At 35.5% G+C, this 21313-nt stretch overlaps 1 protein-coding gene across 3 annotated transcripts in view; it reads left to right on the top strand.

Moving 5' to 3' along the window:
• LOC119629997 (ejaculatory bulb-specific protein 3-like) overlaps nt 1-12788 on the top strand; it is a 32129-nt gene extending 19341 nt beyond the window's left edge. The window contains exons 1-4 of one of the 3 annotated variants that reach the window (XM_062674026.1): nt 6803-6989; nt 7925-8082; nt 10147-10348; nt 12520-12788. In XM_062674026.1, the coding sequence (XP_062530010.1) occupies nt 8008-8082; nt 10147-10348; nt 12520-12710 (468 nt within the window). In that variant the 5' untranslated portion in view covers nt 6803-6989; nt 7925-8007 and the 3' untranslated portion in view covers nt 12711-12788. Of the gene's footprint in view, nt 1-6802; nt 6990-7924; nt 8083-10113; nt 10349-12519 lie in introns of those variants that run through there. The other 2 variants (XM_062674028.1, XM_062674027.1) reach the window with 2 other exon arrangements.
• The last annotated feature ends 8525 nt before the right edge of the window (nt 12789-21313 follow it).

The following is a 21313-nucleotide window of genomic DNA, read 5'->3' as shown; positions in this document are numbered from 1 at the left end:
TTACAAACAAAAACGCATTTTTTAAATGAAGTAATATAATATTATTAAAATTTATACTTTAAATTTTAAATTTATCAAAATCTCAGCAAAAAATAAAAAAAGATTCTATTCGAAATGGCCATCTTTGGCTTTGAAATTGTAAAGATTGATTTACGCCATGTCCTGCTTATCGACGATAAGCACCGAGCTTCAGGTCTTGTTTTATAAAACGCGATAGTCATAACGGGAATATTTCTTTCTCACGATAAGATATTTTGCTTCCTAATGGGGTTTCAACGAATTAAGGCTTTAACAACATTAACAGCCTTTGTAAATTCTATCAGCACGCGGCCGCCCCGATCTTTTCTGGTCTTCGACAGACGAAGTGTTGTTGTATCTGTTGATAGTACGTTATACGAACATACGGCTGATAACAAGCTTTTGAAGTGTCTTGATTATGACCATCTTTGTGCAAGGCGATCACTCCAATCCTATTTTCTTTAACACCCCATTCCATATTGTAATTTGACAATGAACACGAAAAATATGTAAAATAGCAATATCGAAAAAAGTTTTTAAAATAATATACTTGTTCCAAATTTAAAATAATTCAAAAGTTGAAAAAAAGAAAAGTTTTTAAGTAACCGTATTTACGGCCAGACTGAAGATATGATGAATGGTCTTTATGAACTTTAGCACTGATTATAAGACGGGTATTTGAAACGATCCTTGAATATAATACGTTTCATATACCTATTCGAATTTTAATTTAAAATATATGGAATTAATTATATCATTTTGATCTTTTAAATACGTATTTTTTCGTCTTGTGACTTTCCATGACCCGAAAATGTTAAGCGTGACTTTTTATTCGTTTATTTCAATGAGTGACGCCAAAATTTATTTGTTGGTGTAAAATTTTGAGTACTGTACTAAACATTTTAGCAAACTTCAGTTACAAGCCTGATTAAATTCTTAATATATAGGTATATTCCTAAATGGTTAGCGAGATCTTCGGGAATGTGGAAGAAGCACAACCATCGAAATACTTAATGTATTAAGGGACTTATAATTTTGCTTACATCATTGCAGATCCATAAAGATAAATTTCAAGTAGTACCTAGCACAATTATTTTATTCTTTAAAAATTATATTAACTGAAAATTATGAAATCCAAGGTTACAATTTTCATTTTATAATTACCTATGTTTCAAATACTTTATAGTTAGTTGAATTAACAAAACATTAATCAATCTTTATGAACCTTGCGTTTTATAATTTTTTTTAGGAATTTATAAATAATTTATTAACATATTGTTTAATTAATTTGTTCATTAAGAACGTTTTGTGAGCTCTACAGTGCATGTTGAACAGTACAAAAAAATATTATCTATGTTTTGTTTTTAATCATGTTGAAATTTATGGACGACATGAACCAGTGGCTCAACTACGCCTATGTAATACCCGAAAAATACTAAGAATTTTTCAACATTACTAAATATACACCAATTTTAATTAGTAACATCAAATACACAACATTATTTAAGACAGAAATAAACATTAAAAAATCAGGTACAACGACCAGCACCGAATATTCCCGAAAAGATATGCACAAGTTTGTTAGTGAATTAATACGCTTATAAAAACCTTAAAAAAACGTACATCTATACTAACATATAAATCTACAGTGGTTTTTACGGATGTTCCGTTATAACTACTGAACTATGCATCCGATTGACTTGAAACTTGGTATCCATGTAGAAAACACATGTTTTAATGGATAGGCTAATATTTATATGAGTGTTGGACTCCCTGCACCAGTTGCGGCGGCGTTAATAATGAAAATCTTTGTGGGGGGTGAGAATTAATAATGTTAATTTTAAATGCCCAGCGAAGTGGGTGAGTACGGCTGGTACTGTATATAGCTATTACAGATTATTCAAAATACATATGGCTATTTATGTAGTCCAGCCTTAAGTTCTGATACAAATGAAAATACATTTTTTTAATGAAGTTATAATATTATTATAGTTAGAAGTTAGAATATAATTAGAATTTATGCCTACATATTTATTAAAGTCTCAGCAGAAAATAAAAAAAGATTCTATTCAAAATGGCCACCATTGAAAAAATTTTTAAGACTCAATGTCACCGTGTCGTTTAGAGCAGGCCATGTCTTCTTCGGTAGTCGTTCTGCGGGGCAAGTGCTTCGCGCGCCTTTTTCAAAGCGTAGTCTCCTGTGAGAAATTGGGGGAGGTGAAGGACCTCGGCCCTTCTCTTCTCCCCTTCTTCCTTTCAGGAATCGCCGGAGTCCGACATAACCCGGTCCGTTACCCCCCTCGACCGGGTATCCGTAAATAGATTCCCCAGCGTTAAAAAAAAAAAGGCCTTTTCCTCTAAAACTCACCATAATTTGAAGTCTAAAGGGTTGAGGTCTGAGCTAGATGAGGGCCAGTCTTCAGCTCTTATAAAGTCCGGAACTTTTATTTCAGGCCAGGTTTGGGTGGTTCGTGCCTTGTGACCAAGTGCAGAGTCGTGCTGGAAAGTACACGGTATATTTTAAAAAAATGTATTGTTGAGAGATTTCACAACATGATCCAAAACACACTCGATACACTTTGGCTGAAGTTTTCACTTCTTTTTCACAAAAATGTAATTTTGTGACCCCTTGATAATACACGCCCCACCCAACCATCACTGACGAAGGATGATGATCACGTTGTAACTTTCCGGCCACTTGAGCAGCTTTTTTAGAACTGTGAGCGTACACTTTATAATTTTGCTTATTGTAATGTTCTTCAATCGTGAATTATTTTTCATCGGTTAAGAGAATATTTCTGTGCCTTTCACCTGCGTATCACGACAGAAGGCGTTTTGATCGATCCACTCCCTTTAATTGTTAAGATTGATTTAGAGCATGTCCTGTATATCGACGATAAGCACCGAGCTTCAGGTCTTGTTTTACAATACGCGATAGAGTCCTAACGGGAATCTTCATTTGTTGCGATAATTTTTTTTGATTCCTAATTGGGCTTCGACGAGTTTGGCTGGCTTTTAAGGCATTAACAGTCTTTGTAGTTCTAATAGCACGCGGCCACCCCGATCTTTTTTGATCTTCGACAGACGAAGTGTTGTTGTTGTTGTTGATAGTACGATATACGAACATACGGCTGATACCAAGCTTTTGAAGTGTCTGGAATATGACCGACGGCTCCATAACCAGTTTGTGCAAAATTAAATAAAAATAATACACGTCTTCCAAATTCAAAATAATTAAAAAGTTGATAAAAATGAAAGGTTTTTATGGAACCGTATTTATGGCCATACTAGTTAATTTAATATTATTTCATTTATTGACTGCATGTTACTAGAAACAGGTCCAGACTGAGCATGGACTAAAACATCACATCTTATAATCTTGTTTTGCTTTAAATAGTTTCTATATAAAACGAACGAAACGAAATAAATAAATTACATTATAATGTCACTTTGTACGTCATGATTTCAATATACATATCCCGGATTTTTATAATTCAAATTGAGAGTTACAGATAGTATTTGGTTGGTGACTAGAATTCTAAAAACTAAATGATTTAAAAAAGAGTTTTGCAGTTTATGGAGAAATTTAAACTAGTGGCCTGACCTTTAATAAATGAATTATTAATTAAATAAACGAATGTAACCCAACTTAAGGTGAATCTCTAAATTTTAAAATGGACTCGAAGTCCAAACTCTGTTACTTAACGTATTAAAAGCCGTTACACCCTTAAAATCGAAACGAATGAGTGCTTAGTGTGCGAGCTCACAACACATATCATCACTAATAGACATAATTGGCGATCGCATTTTGTTTGCATAAAATCAGAAAAACATTGACACTTGATTTCCGATGCAACCTTTAAAAGAAACGAATACCTACCTCTGTCTCCACTTAGGACAAAATGCGGACCAACTTTTTTTTTGAGAATTAAGTATTACTTACTGTGACCCGTAGGCCTTTCCAGTTTCACCAGGACAGGGTTAAGCCAGGAGGCAGTTACTCTGCGGAAGAATTTGGATTCCCGCGGCCCTGCGCGCACGTGTGGGTGGACACCGGGGTGGTTTTAGCCGGTAGGAGTCCGGCACGCCCCTCCGCCTTTGCCCAGGCGGAGGTAGTAGTACATGAGGATTTCCACCCGAAAAAACAAAAAAAAAGGATGCATTTACTATTTTAGTCCAACTCGAATATACATATTTATGCAAAGCAGATAAACCGCACGGCTAATACGAACATACACACACGTATTTACATATCTATTTATAGCTACAAATTCTTATTTTGACGTCATTTCTGAGCCATAGTTACAAGCTCAAAGGAAGTTTGGATCGATGACATTCCGCCCGAATATAAAATCAGTCCGTGACCGTGCCGCGTTTATTCTCGGTAGACTCTACCCCATGATCTGTAAGCGGAGTAAAATGTCCCTTCGGAACAAGGTGACACTTTACAAAACTTGCATAAGGCCCGTCATGACTTACGCGAGTGTGGTGTTCGCTCACGCGGCCCGCACACACATAGACACCCTCCAATCCCTACAATCCCGCTTTTGCAGGTTAGCTGTCGGGGCTCCGTGGTTCGTGAGGAACGTTGACCTACACGACGACCTGGGCCTCGAATCAATTCGGAAATACATGAAGTCAGCGTCGGAACGATACTTCGATAAGGCTATGCGTCATGATAATCGCCTTATCGTTGCCGCCGCTGACTACTCCCCGAATCCTGATCATGCAGGAGCCAGTCACCGTCGACGCCCTAGACACGTCCTTACGGATCCATCAGATCCAATAACCTTTGCGTTAGATGCCTTCAGCTCTAATACTAGGGGCAGGCTTAGAGACCCCGGTAACCGTACTCGTCGAACTCGACAAAGAGGTCGACGTGCAACCTAACCCATGCATCAGCCCGCTGAGTTTCTCGCCGGATCTTCTCAGCGGGTCGCGATTCCGATCCGGTAGTAGATTCATTCGCGAAACAATTGCTCTTGAGTTGTTAGGTCTCCTTCGGAGGCGCTCGGGCAGTTGTTAGCAAATCCCACCCCTCTTGGCTGAGCCTTTGCTCGCCCACCTGTCCTGGTGAAACTGGAAAGGCCTTCGGGCCACCAGTAAACTTTCAATCAAAAAAAAAAAAAAAAAAAGTTTGTGTTTAATTGAATTATTCAAGATCATAATTAAGAAAACAATTGTATATTTTTTCATAGTTGTTTAGTGGATAATAAAGATAACGCTAACAAAAACATTTATTTAAAAAAATTTTAATTAGATAGATTAAGCCAAAAACATGTTACAAATAACATATATACGCGTAGTTTGCTTAAATTTATTTTAATTTAACCATGAATGGCAACAATTGTTTAATTCTAACGAAAATAAATAAGAGCAATATGTTTTAATGTTTTAAAAGCATGTCAATTAGACATAAAAGTTCCGTCAGTCCTCGCTTGAGATAAGTTTATCGTAATTGAATAAAACTTTAACAACAACGTTCCGGATATTTCATTTGTGCTTTTCGTGGGGTTGATATCGATGCGCCTCTTGCGGAACCACTGTCTTATGGCGGTTGGTCTGGGGTCGCCGATACAATAAAAACTGCTAGATGGGTCTCTGGTGATCGGGATATATCTTTGATATACAAACTAAATAATTTCAGATATTTTTTCGTGTTAACTATCAAATAACAATATGGAATGGGGTGTTAAAGAAAATAGGATTGCAGTGATCGCCTTGCACAAAGTGGGTATGGAGCCGTCAGTCATATTCCAGACACTTCAAAAGCTTGGTATCAACCGTATGTTCGTATATCGTACTATCAACAGATACAACAACACTTCGTCTGTCGAAGAACAGAAATAATCGAGGCGGCCGCGTGCTGTTAGAACTATAAAAGCTGTTAATGCTGTTATAGACAGAATTCGTCAAAATCCTATTAGGAAGCAAAAAATCTTATCGCAAGAAATGAATATTCCCATTAGCACTCTGCCGCGTATTATAAAACAAAACCCGAAGCTCAGTGCTTATCGTCGATATACAGGACATGCTCTAAATCAATCTTTACAATTAAATAGAATGGATCGATCAAAACGCCTTCTGTCGCGATACGCAGGTGAGAGGCACAGAAATATCCTCTTACGTGAAAAAAATTTCACGATTGAAGAACATAAGCAAAATGATAAAGCGTACGCTGACAGTACTACAGAAGCTGCTCACGTGGTCTGAAAGGTACAACGTGCTCATCATCATGCGTCAGTGATAGTTTCATGGGGCGTGTCTTATCAAGGAGTCACTAAAACTACATTTTTGTGAAAAAGGAGTGAAAACTTCAGCCAAAGTGTATCAAGATGCAGTCTTGAATCATGTTGTAAAATCTCTCAGCAATACACTGTTTATAGTACATTGTGCACCAAGTTTCCGCGGTGCACATACTATTTTTTCTCCTACCAGGCCGAAAGTTCGTGGAGTACCGAGCCGGGGTCCAGGGGCGAAGCCCTGGCGTAGGTGGAGGATAGTCCTAAAAAAAACAATTGAACTGTTTTTTAATTTTTAAATAAACTACTACTAATTAAATAAGAACTGTCTGATGAACTCAACTTCGTTTAATACTCCACTATTAAATTTTGTTGCTTTTTGTTTATTTCACTTTTACACTAAACACAATATTGCAAATTACCCGAGCACAACAATGGTAGAGAATTTTAGGTGCGTGAGAGCAGACGTAGACACTAACGCGCATGCGCACTTGTCAGTACCCAGGGAGAAAAAGTTACACTTTCTTCCCTGTACAGCGGGACGAAAACCAAACTTTCGGCATCGGTAGGAGAAAAAAAAATACCGTGGACTTTCCAGCACGACTCTGCACCTGGTCACAAGGCACGAACTACCCAAACCTGACTTGAAACCAAAGTTCCGGACTTTATAAGAACTGAAGACTGGCCCTCATCTAGCTCAAACCTCAACCCTTTAGACTTCAAATAATGGTGAGTTTTAGAGGACATGGCCTGCTCTAAACGATACGATGACATTGAGTCTCTTAAAAAATCTTTCCTTGTTCCAAAGATTTTTTGGAAAAGACACCAGTCTTTGGAAAGAGGCAAAATTTCCCTTGGAAACAGTGCGTAAATCCATAGATTCGTGGCCAAACAGATTAAAGGCCTACATAAAAGCCAAACGTGGCTATTTCGTATAGAATATTTTTTTATTTTTTGCTGATACTTTAATAAATATGTAGGTATAAATTTTAATAATATTACATTACTTCATTTAGAAAAAAAATGCATTTTTTTCAGTTCAGCTATAGCTGAACTAGGTATAGCAACATGTAGTTTAGTTCCGAGTCGGTGAGTTGAGTACTGGTGGCGAATTGTTCTTGCAGCATCGGTCAGTAACTTTACCTTTTCATCGTCATCGTAAGCTGGAGATTGGCCTGAATGGCGTACCAGAGCTCGCACAGTGGCGATAGTTTCGAATTTGAGGGTCCTCGCTAGTTGCCAGTAGGTACGCAACACGACCCGCCACCATTTTCGAAACTACTAACCAAAGATTTTCTTTCTTTAAATCTGCTTGCTCATTGTACAACACAAAGTTCCTCATAACAACAATGGTTTATAAAGTAGAATTAAAATGGATCAAACCTTGACACAGAGGCTATAATGACTAATTATTTACCCAAACGTGTTTTCTCCAAAATCTACCTAAAGTAAATAGCATCATTAAAACGAAAGAAGTCAAATCGACTTGATTACTTTTGGGCTACGAAAAAAGGCAGAAAGATTTACTAAAAGTAAAAAAAGATGCAATCAATGCAATAGGAACTTCATCGGTGCATTATACTGTCGTTGCCAACGAAATGACATTGTAAAACCAGAAATTTTAATTAAGAAACAAATACATAATTACGTTTGTTGTTTTTTAGTGCACAAATCCACAGATAATCCACACTTAGTATTTGAGACACAAGTCGTCAATAACACGTAAGTTAACAACTTGTCCGGCGTCATGGATGTGATTAGCTTTGCCGGCTATATAAGACGACTCGTAATTCCATTATACATTAGATTCAGTGAAGCTACGGTGAGTAAGTCACGCTCTCAGAGCTATACTGCTATTTATTCACAATAAGCTTATCAAACTCATAACTAAACGCCAATTAATTATTACATTGCTGATTGTTATTTGAAAATCGTATTTGTTTTATTTGGCCTCGTATCTTTGAATATATAATTTAGACAAAATATTTGCTAGATATCCTTTACAAATTTTCTAAGACGCGTAATTTCCTTAACCAATTAGGCAAAGTCTTATTCAAATATGTATAATATAAAAATAAATGCTTTTAATTTATAAAATTCGTAATCATAAATATACCAATATATTCGTTTTATTTACAACGATTTTAGAAAAGTTATATTTTCGATCATTTAACATAGTCAAAGTTTAATATGTACAAACAATAATATGTATGAACACTGTAAACAAAAGGCCAATTTTTTTAATCAAATACGAAAAAGTGTTTTTGGGTTCAGTTTCAGTGCAAATCAGTGTGTAAATACCATATGTTCATCTTGCTTAGGGCAATCCTGAACATAAACTTTTACATAATTGTTTTTAAATGTAGGAACACACTAATAAGTATGGCAGCACAGCTAAGTAGTTGCAATTGCACAAAAAATCTGGTCGTACGGGCACGTGTTTTACATCAAGAAATAAAAATCCTTCGCTCTGAATCTAGTTTTTATTGAAGCTAGCACACACAAAACAGTCCACGTTCTAAACAGATTTTGCTCCCTTGTAAGACCTAAACTGTAATTTTTTTTTTATATTTTTGGTACATAATAATAGTGTATTTTAATAAAACGTCACAATAAATTGGAAATAAGGATCCTACGGATCGATCATAAGGGAAATAAGGAGCATAGGATCATTGGATAGGATAGGATAGGATCGAAACTGAATAAAAACAAAGTTAGACAGAACAAAAAATATAAATTAATTTAAAAATTAAACTTAAATATTCATATTCTGTGAACTCATAATATGTTCTCTCGAGATCGTAAATTCCGCTCAGTGGCTAGTTTTTATATTAGATAAATAGAATCGCCTACACCGAAACAATAACAGTTTATATGCGATTTTTTTTAAGTAATACTCAATTTGATTAAAATGTTTAGTACTTTTACTTTTTACTAAAATATTTGGTAGTCGTTTTTAAACAGTTTCGGGTGTAGTCTAGTATCTGATGTCACTGACCCGCAAAATTGTTTTTTAAAATTGGTCGCATTGATTTCTAGTCAATGTTGACCTTTGCTTTAGTAATGTTTAATTTGAATATAAAGGACATTTGACCATATGTCTGTTAAATCAAGAATTATCGTCATATCCTCCTTATTGTTCTGATTAAAGGCTAGGTGTTTAGATAAGATTCAAATTTAAATAACCATAGCGTGTAAACTTGCCCGCTCCCTCCAATCCCAGTGTAGAAATTTGCATATGTGTCTGTGTCCCAAGCATAGATCATGTCATAGACCATACACTAATATAAACTAGATCAGAAAAGCTGAATGGAGCGGACAATTAGCCGCTACTAACTATTTATTTAATATATACTATCTTACCCGGCGGACTTCATTGTGCCTCAATCGGTAAATAAAAGACCTAAACTTTTGTGTAAAATAAACTTAAAACAAACAAAAGGAATCCGTCCGACGGGGGACACATCAAAGGGAAAACAAGATTGCTATTTTTATTTATATTCCGAGCATTTTCATATTTATTCACCTTTTAAACCTTCACTGGACTTCCACGAATAATTCAAGACCAAAATTAGTCAAATCGGTCCAGCCGTTCTCGAGTTTTAGTGAGACTAACGAACAGCAATTCATTTTTATATATCGACGCTTTTAAGGCAAACGTGACAGTGGGCAATGACCATATTCGATGCGCAAAAAAAATATATTTCTAGGTCTATTAAAATCATTTCAATCCTACAGCTAGATACGTTAAAATATTTTTTTTTCAGGTAATTCAACTTTAAATTAGTCTACTGTAAAGTTCACGCATTGTCGCTTAGTCACGTTTGCTTTCAAGCGTCGATATATAGAATAGATTTCACAATAATAATTATACATTTTGCAACAGCTAAAAGAAATGAAGTTCGTCCTCGCTCTCATCGCTCTGGCTGTAGTGGTGGCCGCCCGGCCAAATGACGATCTATTCTATGACAAGAAATACGACAACTTCAACGTTGACGAGATTATTGACAACCCAAGACTGCTTAAAGCGTACACATTCTGTTTTAATGACAAGGGAAAGTGCACAGCTGAAGGAAACGACTTCAAGAGTAAGTTTTTTTATATATTTTTTATTGCTTAGATGGGTGGACGAGCTCGCAGCACACCTGGTGTTAAGTGGTTACTGGAGCCCATAGACATCTGCAATGTAAATGCGCCACCCACCTTGAGATATAAGTTCTAAGGTCTCAAGTATAATTACAAAGCAAGTAAGTACTATCAAAGTCAAACTCTTGTCATTGGCATAGCTATAGCATTATGGCTTTCTTTCTTTTTTTCGTTTTTTTATTCGTTACCCGTTCTTCGTTTGAGACCGACTTTTTCTTATGTTTTTGGTTTGCCCGTCGATAAATAAGTTTTGCTTGTGTTATTCCAAACGATGGTACTGAATGGCATAATTATTTCTCACCCGGTTTGCGTAGAATGCCTTCGCTCCGTAGGATGTATTTTTTCTCAGAAATAACTCACTTTAGGATGGCGTCACTGTTAACTTTTTTTTAAAAGGTGCAGAAATTTTTATTTGACTCAGAATACTGTAAATGCTGTAATAATTTGACTAAACTGATTCTTTGCAAAAAATAGATATTCCGCTCTATATTGTTTTGTGATACCTTTTACTACTTGCTTTATTAATAAAGAAACCGTCAAGAGCTATTTAAAAGAACATTTTTGCATATAAATATAAACTTCATAAATATTGAATCAAAATAGATTTAATATGAAATAAAATAAATAGAGAGAGCTAATAAATGAAGTAACTTTTTTCTTTTGTAAATTTCAATATATAAAAAAGACATCTATTTTGTACCAACGAATTAATATATATCCCAAACTGCATTCGTTATTTCTAAATAGGTATATATATTTAAATCCAACTCACCTTTTTACTAAATTCATTTATACTAAAGACGAGCAAAAAAATTTGAAATTAGAGATCATTAAACTATACAAAATATAATCATTAAAAACATCAATTAGTATAATTTAAGAACATCAACAATGAAACAAAAACAATTAATTGAGGAAGAATAAATACACTTTAAGCTGCTCGATAAGAATTTTGATTAAAATAAAAATATATGTAGGCAACTAATGTTTAGCGTCCACACAAATATATAATGTGAGGGGTCCACACCACTTACAGATATTCTACTTAAGATAAACTCATTTTGTCATACACATTCAAATGACATATTCTGTATGTATAGTTATATGCATAAACAAACAAACACAAAATAGTTATGTAAATGAATAGCTTATTATACTATTAGTATACTGCAGTTAGTATACTGTAGTATAATAACTGTTCTCCTCTGTTTGTCAAGAGATTTTTGTTTTTGTTTCTCGTCTTGAAACTTCTAACAAGATTTAGCTATTTCATTTTTTTGTTAATAGTTTCACGAAACAGAATATGTTACAAAAAAAGTGGGAACCTTGACAATATAATACTATGTATAATCTAATTATGGTCGAATATCGAAAATAGGCGAATGCAAATATTAAAAAATCGGCTACTACTACTACTGATGGTAAGTCGTCTTGTCAGTCCGCACGGGTAGGTACCACCACCCTACCTATTTTCGGTTAGGGGAGGGCAGCCTTTGTACCGTAAAAACTGTGAGAGCTTAGAACTCATGTCTTGAGGTAGGCGGCGGCATCTACGTTGGAGACGTATGTATATGGGCTCCGGTAACCATCACTTAGCATCAGGTGGGCCGTGAGCTCGTCTACCCATCTAAGCAATTTACACTAACTCAATCTAGTATTTGATTATAAGTCTACATCTTCGAAAACCTATAAAAAACAGGTAAATTGCTATCGGTGACTGTTAATTATAAACTATTTTTAATAACCCTAATAGTCTTACAATTAAGCATATTTCACGAATCGAACACACATCAATATAAATTTTAATTAACTGTTGGCAATCGAAACCCGGTCATTAATCAAATTTCGTTTGCATAATTAAAATTTAAACTTATCAGTAATTAAGAAATTGCTTTTGAAAATTCTAATCAAATAACACTGAAATAAATATCTGAAATTAATTATTATATATCCGCCAAAACTTCTAACACACATATTTACATATATACTCTGTATTGTAATAAATTCCTCATTTCACCATTGACTCATTTCTAATGCATGAATATTTTTGAACGATTTTTGCTGTAGTAAGCTCCGTAGCAAAAAAAAATTTGATTTTTTTTTTTTTTTATAGAATGGATCCCAGAAAGCTTGCAGACATCGTGCGGGAAGTGCTCTGAAAAGCAGAAGTATCTAGTGGCCAAGTTCGTCCACGCCATCAAGGATAAGATGCCTGACGAATTCGATATCCTGCGCAAACTGCACGATCCCAAAGGGGAATACACCGAGAACCTTGATAAATTCCTCGAAACTTACGGACATTAAATTATGATTTAACTTATTCGCTTCATGATAATGTTACCTGTGACTTCATAAATAAATGTCATTACAGTTTTTGTAAAATCGTTTTTTTTTATTCCCGAGCTACCACGAAACTGAATCATACAATGTGTAAAACACATCAACAGAATTTTGTTTGTGGAAGCGAAAATGGCGTGGTCGTTTTTCCACTAGAGTTTACTAGTAAGATATACACTTGGCGCTACTTGAGTACACATAGATTTCCCAACGTGTGTACCATCCACCTTGAGATATGAGGGTCAACGAATAATATTGCTTATTAACTGTCCTACCATTAAAAAAGGAACGTGTAATTAACTATAGGCTAAAACTAAACTGAGTTATGGTAAATACCAGTGCAAGCTATAAGCTAAGCTATTTTTTTTTTATTGCTTAGATCGGTGGACAGCTCACAGCCCACCTGGTGTTAAGTGGTTACTGGAGCCCATAGACATCTACAACGTAAATACGTCACCCACCTTGAGATATAAGCTCTAAGGTCTCAAGTATAGTTACAACAGCTGCCCCACCCTTCAAACCGAAACGCATTACTGTCACGACAGATGTAGGCAGGGTGGTGGTACCTACATGTGCGGACTCACAAGTGGTCCTACCACCAGTAATTACGCAAATATGAGATATAATCTAAGGCCTCAAGTATAGTTACAACGGCTGCCCCACCCTTCAAGCCGAAACGCATTACTGCTTCACGGCAGAAATAGGAAGGATGGTGGTACCTACCCGAGCGGCCTAACAAGAGGTCCTACCACCAGTAATTACGCAAATTATAATTTTGCAGGCTTTGATTTTTATTACACAATATTATTCCTTCACCGTGGAAGTCAATCGTGAACGTTTGTGGAGTACGTATTTCATTAGAAAAATTGGTACCCGCCTGAGATTCGAACACCGGTGCATCGCTCAACACGAATGCACCGGACGTCTTATCCTTTAGGCCACGACGACCACTAAGTAATGGTTGTAGAAGGTCGATATAAACTCCCTTCAGGTGACCATGGTTACGGTTTGCCTCTATGCAACCAAAGAATGAACGATCTAGGCTGAATTTTACGCGTCATCACACTATTAGGGGCGGCTCGCCTTGATCGAAGAGATCTTACGAATCGACATTACTACACAGGTAAAAGTTTGAAGTTTTGAACAAAAAATAAATAATAGTTTAAAAAATTTACAAAATACGCTTTTATAGAAAATCCAACTAAAGAATAGAAAATAAATTTTAATAAATTTGAATTAAAAATAGTGTAAGAAACATGATTTTATTGTAAAAAAGCGTGGGGTGCATGGTATCAGTAGTTATAAATACTTTATGAACAGATATGAGTAGAAGGATTATTTTTATAATATCCTATAAAATTCTATAAAAGCGTATTCTGTAAGTTTTTTTAAACTATTATTTATTTTTCATTTTTTAGTTGAATTTCAATTTTTTCAATTTTTTTTTAAATATAGAATTGTCGTCGGTTCTTAATAAGTATACCAAATTTCGAGTTAATCCGACGTTTTGAAGGGGGTCAAAATCATGTTCAAAGATTAAGCGTTACAAACATAGTAATACATACGTATGAAGCTAATAAAAGCGTATTAAAAATAAAACTTTGATAAACCCTCTGAACTGCTCCAATGTGTTCATGGGGCTCCGATAGGTGTTCTTATATACTCGCGTACCACGATTTGACGTACTATTGGACCACACTTGAAGCGATAATGCGGATCATTATATGCGGTATATTATAATAAAATAGATATTAATAATATATTATAATAACGAATTTTCAACTAATACAAATTATGAAACCGAAGCCTTCAGAATTATTACTTTAATATATAATATGCACATTCTACATCTACTTAATAAATAATACATGGAATTTAAAAAAAATATTTACGTTTGTTTGTTGGTACCTATTCTATGCGTTTTATAACCATTCGGTTGACTTGAAACTTAGTTTAGTTGATGTTGGCATTTTAGGAAGGTTTTAGTTTTAGCCATAGTACCATGAAAATGCGAGGCTTGCAGTGCGTGAATTTATAGGAAATTGGTGTTTTTTCACAAATTTAGTGATAGTCAAGGTAATGCATAGACAAAATTACTCCGATTTGCTTTAGATAACAGCTTGACTGACTGACTGGTCTAAAGTCCAGGGGCCACTTAAAGTCAATGAGCGACGGTTACCAACTACCATCAAGCAGGCCATCGTGTAGTCTGCCTTCGGTAGCAATAAAAAAGTGTTAGTGTGAAAGTATCAATAATAAAAATAATCGCAAGGGTCAACCAGCCTGCAGTGCAATGGAGCAGCCTCACCCTAGGGGAACCGCCTGCATGATCACGGTATCCCTGCGCTAGGTAAGTATAATTTAGAAAGAGAAATTCGAGAACGTCTATCAGCTGTGTAACCGCGATTCAGAAATTGTTGAATTTACGTGCAGCGACACCTATTGATAGCAAACTAAATAAAAATAAAAGTATCTCAGGGCGCTCCGAGAGCCACGACAGCGTGCACGGACGTCAAAAACATACTGAACTAGTCGGGGACGCGAGACCGTGTGGAGCACTTCGTGATTTGTCGGAGCCGCTCGGAGCCGCTTTGGCAAGCCAATCGCGGCACACTTATTTTTCCGTTTCGTTTCGTCGAATTTGAAATCACAACGATTCTTAAGAAGTTTCACTTCAAAAAACTTTCATTTCACAGACTCCCATTACTGATCTTTTACATAGCTCCAACAATGTTAGCGCGTACAAACGCACAGACAAAATTCTGTAAAGATATACGACACACATTATTTCGTTTATCACGTGCTCATTTCAGGAGCAGTGTTATTAACATTTCAGCGGTACGTTTACGAGATAAACTTATCAAACGATATTGGTAAACCGTCCGAAATTGTGGCAATTACCAATCGGCAACGTTCCGATAAGTTCTCTGTGACACGACACTCAACTGTATCACTGACGGGATCGTATAAAATAAAATAAAAATGATTTTATTGTAAAAAAAAGTGCGGGGTGCATGGTATCAGTAGTTTATTGATAATATCCTGAAAAGCACCCCACGCATTTTTACAATAAAATCATTTTTTCTTACACTATTTTTAATTCAAATATATTAAGATTTAGTTTCTATTTTTAGTGGGATTTTCTATAAAAGCGTATTTTGTTAGTTTTTTTAAAATATTATTTATTTTTCATTTTTTAGTAAATTTCATTAGAATTGTCAGCGGGCCTTAATAAGTATACCAAATTTAATTTTGAGTTATACGTTTTGAAGGGGTCAAAATCATGTTCAAAGATTCCGTTACAAACATACATACGTCTGAAGCTAATAACAGCGTATTAATGAACGAAAGCTTCAGTGAAATAACACAAACAGTTGTCATGAAGTTTTTCAGGAAACCGCTCTGACTTGTATACGTTTTTCCATTTATATATTACTTATCCGTCTTCCGATCTTAGATTTTACTTTCCGATTACTAGCAAACTTCACAGGATCACCGGTTAGTCTAATCTGAATATCTCCTGAAAATGTCGTTGAAATCGGTTCAGCTGTTTCAGAGTCTAAGATACCCACATCGATTTTTATTTTAAATAAATTTCCCATGGCTTCGCCACCTGCACCACCAAATAGAACGACAGCGAAGAAGGACAAGAATCAAGTAATAACAAAGATACAGAGAAAGTCACTCGCAATAAAGTTACTTTCGGAACTCTAAGTGAAAGGACTCCTTTGTGCGCGTTTATTTATTTCCCGGCAAATACTAAAGACAGTTAGGTGGCTAGCGTTTTGTAATTTGCATATAGAACTCTTGTGTTGGTGAGGTAAGCCATATAGTTCTAGGCTATGATATCAGCGAGAGATTGAAGTCTAAGTTTGCTTAATAATTAAAATCTTAGTTTATAAATTAGATTCCATGGAACAAGCATGTTAAATGCCTAAATAAACCTGAGAAGAACCGGTAAAACGAACTAAACTGACTTGAATTTCATTTCTTAAATCACCACATACATACACTAAGAAACTCAGATTTTTAATTGTATGGTGTTTTAGAATCGTATTTTATGATGTTTTGGTAGCGGCATTTACTCTGTGTAAATGTCTATGGGCTCCGATAACTAAATAACACCAGGTGGGGCGTGAGCTTGTTCACACATCTAAGCAAAAAAAAATAAAAAATGTAGGCAATAAATGTAAAATAAAAACCTAATATAAGTAAACCGTTAGCAACTTCATTTATTAATAGAGCGTGCGTGGCGCGTTATTATTCGACAAGGTGTAATTTCTATTTGGCTTTGAGCTTTTTAGGCTTAAAATCCATATAAATTTTCGCGACTCTGGAGTCAAACACTGACTCGGTGATCAAAGTAAGTATGCAGCATATTTTGAAACAGCCATAGAAGTAAAAATTTTTGTAGGAAATACGTTTCTGAAGTTTTCACTTCTATTGAGTTCTATTATTTTTTTTGCTTCGTAAGAACGATGAGGCGATTTCAAGGCCTGCTATTGAAAGTTATCACATACCACACCCCGAGACTCAAAGGCAATAATGCCGCCACGAACTCTGTGAGTTTATTTAAGTTATTAAATTTTCTCTTATTCAATATAAAAACCACCATGACTGCAAGTACTTCAAGCTCACTGACTTCAAATAGTTTTGTAACAATTTTCAAACCAAAAAGAGCTTTTTTGGGTCAAGGTTTGGGGCTTTCGCCTACGCGTTGGGGATGGTAGGAACATGTTAGGGTTGAACCGACTAAAACTTCCGGCTTTACCAACCGCGTCTAAGCGCTCGATGTATCAGTAATAAACCAAACAACAAAGGGGCAAGCTTATGTATTTCACGCAAAGCGCATCGTTTCTCGGGGCCCTACTCTAGCCGGACATCGAAACAGAGATTATTGGAACCACGGTCACTGGACCTCTCAACCGGCGAACTATTACTTAAGGGCTTGACTAGTGCGTATACTATCTATATATTAATACGTTAATACGAAAAAAAAATAAAAAAAACATATCGACGCTTGAAAAGCAAACGTGACTAAGCGACAATGCGTGAACTTTACAGTAGTCTAATTTAAAGTTGAAATACCTGAAAACAATATTTATTTTAACGAATCTAGCTGTAGTAGAATCTAGCTAGTAGCTGTAGGATTGAAATGATTTTAATAGACCTAGAAATATATATTTTTTGCGCATCCAATATGGTTATTGCCTATCATTTATATCATCATCATCATCATTTCAGCCTATCGCCGTCCACTGCTGAACATAGGCCTCTCCAATAGATTTCCAGTGCGACCGGTCCATTGCCACCTGCATCCAACGAGACCCAGCGCTTTTTACTAGGTCGTCGGTCCATCTAGTAGGTGGCCGTCCCACACTGCGCTTGCCAGTACGTGGTCGCCACTCCAGGATCTTTCTGCCCCATCATTTATATACAAAGCAGTTATTGTCGCTTACGTTTGCCTTTCGAGCTTCGATATGTACATACTCATGTAGAATTCGTATTTTGGATTAAATTTATTCTCATTCAATACTTTCACATTGTGAAGTGGATTGTTCATACTCGTATTCAATATTCCTTGAAAATACCCCATAAACGTTAATTTTAAACACAAAAAGTCGTAGGAGTCCCTATTGTGTAAGAAAATACGTTTTTACGTCATTTCACGTATCGTGCTCATTGAGACATTAAATTTATTCCGACCTCCCACAAGCAGCTCTGATCCCGTCAAAAACTAGGTCAAAACCATCGGATTCATGAATAAAGCTATGGCTAAGTTCTTATTACAATTGTGGTAAAGTACCAGTAAACTAGTGAAAGTCTATTTTAAATTTTTACAGCTTTACAAAGTTAGATTCCTTTTTTATGCTTTAATAGTAATATTATATATTTTATTAATCGCTGTTATTAAAGTTTACTTCAGATTTCTTACTAAGTACACGCACACAGTTGCAAACACAGTTACAAATTGAGTATTTTGTGAATGATGTAGAATACAATAAACTCGTCGAAGCTTATTTGAACAATAAACAAATTACTTTTTTAATATATATTTTTCGTTTTTTTACAGAGATCGATGAATGAGCTCACGGCCCATCTGGCGTTAAGTGGCTACTAGATCATAGGCAACACAACGTGAATTCTACTATCCACCTTAAGATATAATATCGAAATTTCTATTATACTTTTAATAAATATATCATATAATATAATCATTAATTGACCGGACTTACCTGCCCATGCGAATCTATAATACAGAAATAAAAACATTTGGAAATTTTATTGTTTCAATTCTTTTTCTTATGTCATCAAAAATATAAGTAGATCACAAATGACTTTTTCTAATAACAAACAGTAATGTATAAAGAACTCTTCCACCAATCCTTAAATATGTAGTTATCGTAGTGTTGAATTTGTAGGTTATTTGAATATTTTTGATTTGAGTTTATAATTTTTTTTTAAATTCACATTTTTCATTTATATCTTTATTCGCAATTTATTCTGTTTTGTTTTAATAAAGTTATTTCTAATACTGCCTTCTTTACTTTAAGAGTATACAGATATATTTGTTACTTACTTAATAATATTATAACGTTGCAATTAATACGTTTATCGGAAATCCAAATCAAATTTACCAATTGGGTGAGATTTGCTTCATTGTCTTTGAATTCTGACGAGAATATACCCAGTATGTTATCGCTCATATATTTAAAAAAGAAGCTAGGAACACAGCTAATCCACTGAAAACCGTTCACTATATTATGAGGCGACATTTCAGAGAATATTCCTTAACGTTACATGGCATAAATTACCACGCACTCAAATCTTTCATTTATTAATATTTCAAGAACACAGGAGTACAGTTTGAGAGTCTACAAAAAAAAGTCTCTTAGATAAAGAGGTACTTATTTTAATGGATATATGTATGTAAATTTGAGAGCCACTAACGTACACATTTTAAGATACGTGGTAAAAATAATTACAAGTTTTATTTTTAGTTTATCCTAATATTTATTTGATGCAATATAATGCGACATTTGATTTATTATACCTTCAAATAGCTAATGATGGAGCCTGTAAGATGTAGTTAAAAAAGGCTGAGCTATGAGCTGATCGACTACTAAAAAGTTCATGGAAGTTTGGAGGATCCCCAGAATTTCCAAAGAACACACAAATCGGGCCGGTTGCGAAAAACAAAACAATTCAAATTACTTTTGACTAATTAAATTGTCTCAGTTGTTGAAACTTTCACTGAACTACCATTAATAATAACTAAATACTTATTAAGCTAAGTTTAAAAGATGCGCGGATGGATACAGACGAATGATCAATTTGATTTTTTTTGATAAAGAAAGGATTACTGTTGTCCCGGAGGTCTTTCCAGTTTCACCAGGACAGCTGCTCGAGCGCCTCCAAAGGAAATCTCATAACTTAAGGGGACCTGCTGCGCATATGCATCTACTATCGGATGTGAATCGTGACCCACACAGAAGATCCGGCGAGAACCTGAACGGGCTGTTGTATTGATTAAGTTGCACGTCGAACTCTTTGCCGAGTTCGACGAGTACGGTTACCAGGGTCCCTAAGTCTGCTCCTTATGATAGAGCTATTGGCGTGTAACTGACGAGTTAATAGATCCGAGGGATCCGTAAAAACGTGTCTAGGTCATCGATGATGACTGGTTCCTGCGTGAGCCGGAGTCGGAGAGTAGCCAGCGGTGATAACGATGAGACGATTATCATGACGCGTGGCCTTATCGAAGTACCGTTCCGATGCTTTCTTCAGGTGTTTTCTGATCGATTCAAGGTACAGATCGTCGTGTAGGTCGACGTTCCTCACGAACCACAGTGCACCGATAGCTAACCTACCAAAAATGCGATTAGAGGGTGTTGGTCTATATGGGTTCGGACCGCGTGAGCATTCGTGTATGTCATAACGGGGCGTATGCAAGTTTTGTAAAGTGTCACCTTGTTCCGAATTGATATTTTACTCCGCTTACAAAGCATGGGATAAAATCTGCTAAGAAAAAACGCGGTGCAGTGGCAGACACGATGACAGATTTATGGCGATGAAACAACGATCCTACAAGATATTTTATACACATTCAGTATCATTTTAATATCTGTTTGGAAAGCATGTTACGAGAATTGGATTGAACATTTATGAATTAGTACAATGATTACGACAAGTTTCTAATTGAAGATCGAGAAGTAAAAAGAGAACAAACATAGCTTTTTAACCAAGATAAGACTTCCTTTTTTTGCCCATGTAGGCAGACGAGCATACTGCGAGACGCTGCCTACAAATATCTACCTTCTAGGAAGATGAATGAGCAATTACAATTATCTTAGAACCAAAGTAGTTTAATTATAGCTAAACCATAATCTGACGGGTTGGTCATGCGTATAATAGTTAAGAACAAGAAAATTACAGTTAATTAACACAGTAAATTAAGCTGTGGTACTCATTGATTCGTTCTCTGTAAATGGTCACGTTTTATTTCTCACATAAATCTTAATATTTGTTTTCATAGATTTTTTTGCATAGTCTCAGCATTTAGTTAATCT

Source organism: Bombyx mori, chromosome 19 (assembly GCF_030269925.1).
Source record: "Bombyx mori chromosome 19, ASM3026992v2".
NCBI lineage: Eukaryota > Metazoa > Arthropoda > Insecta > Lepidoptera > Bombycidae > Bombyx > Bombyx mori.
This window is presented reverse-complemented; position numbering and strand designations above follow the sequence as displayed.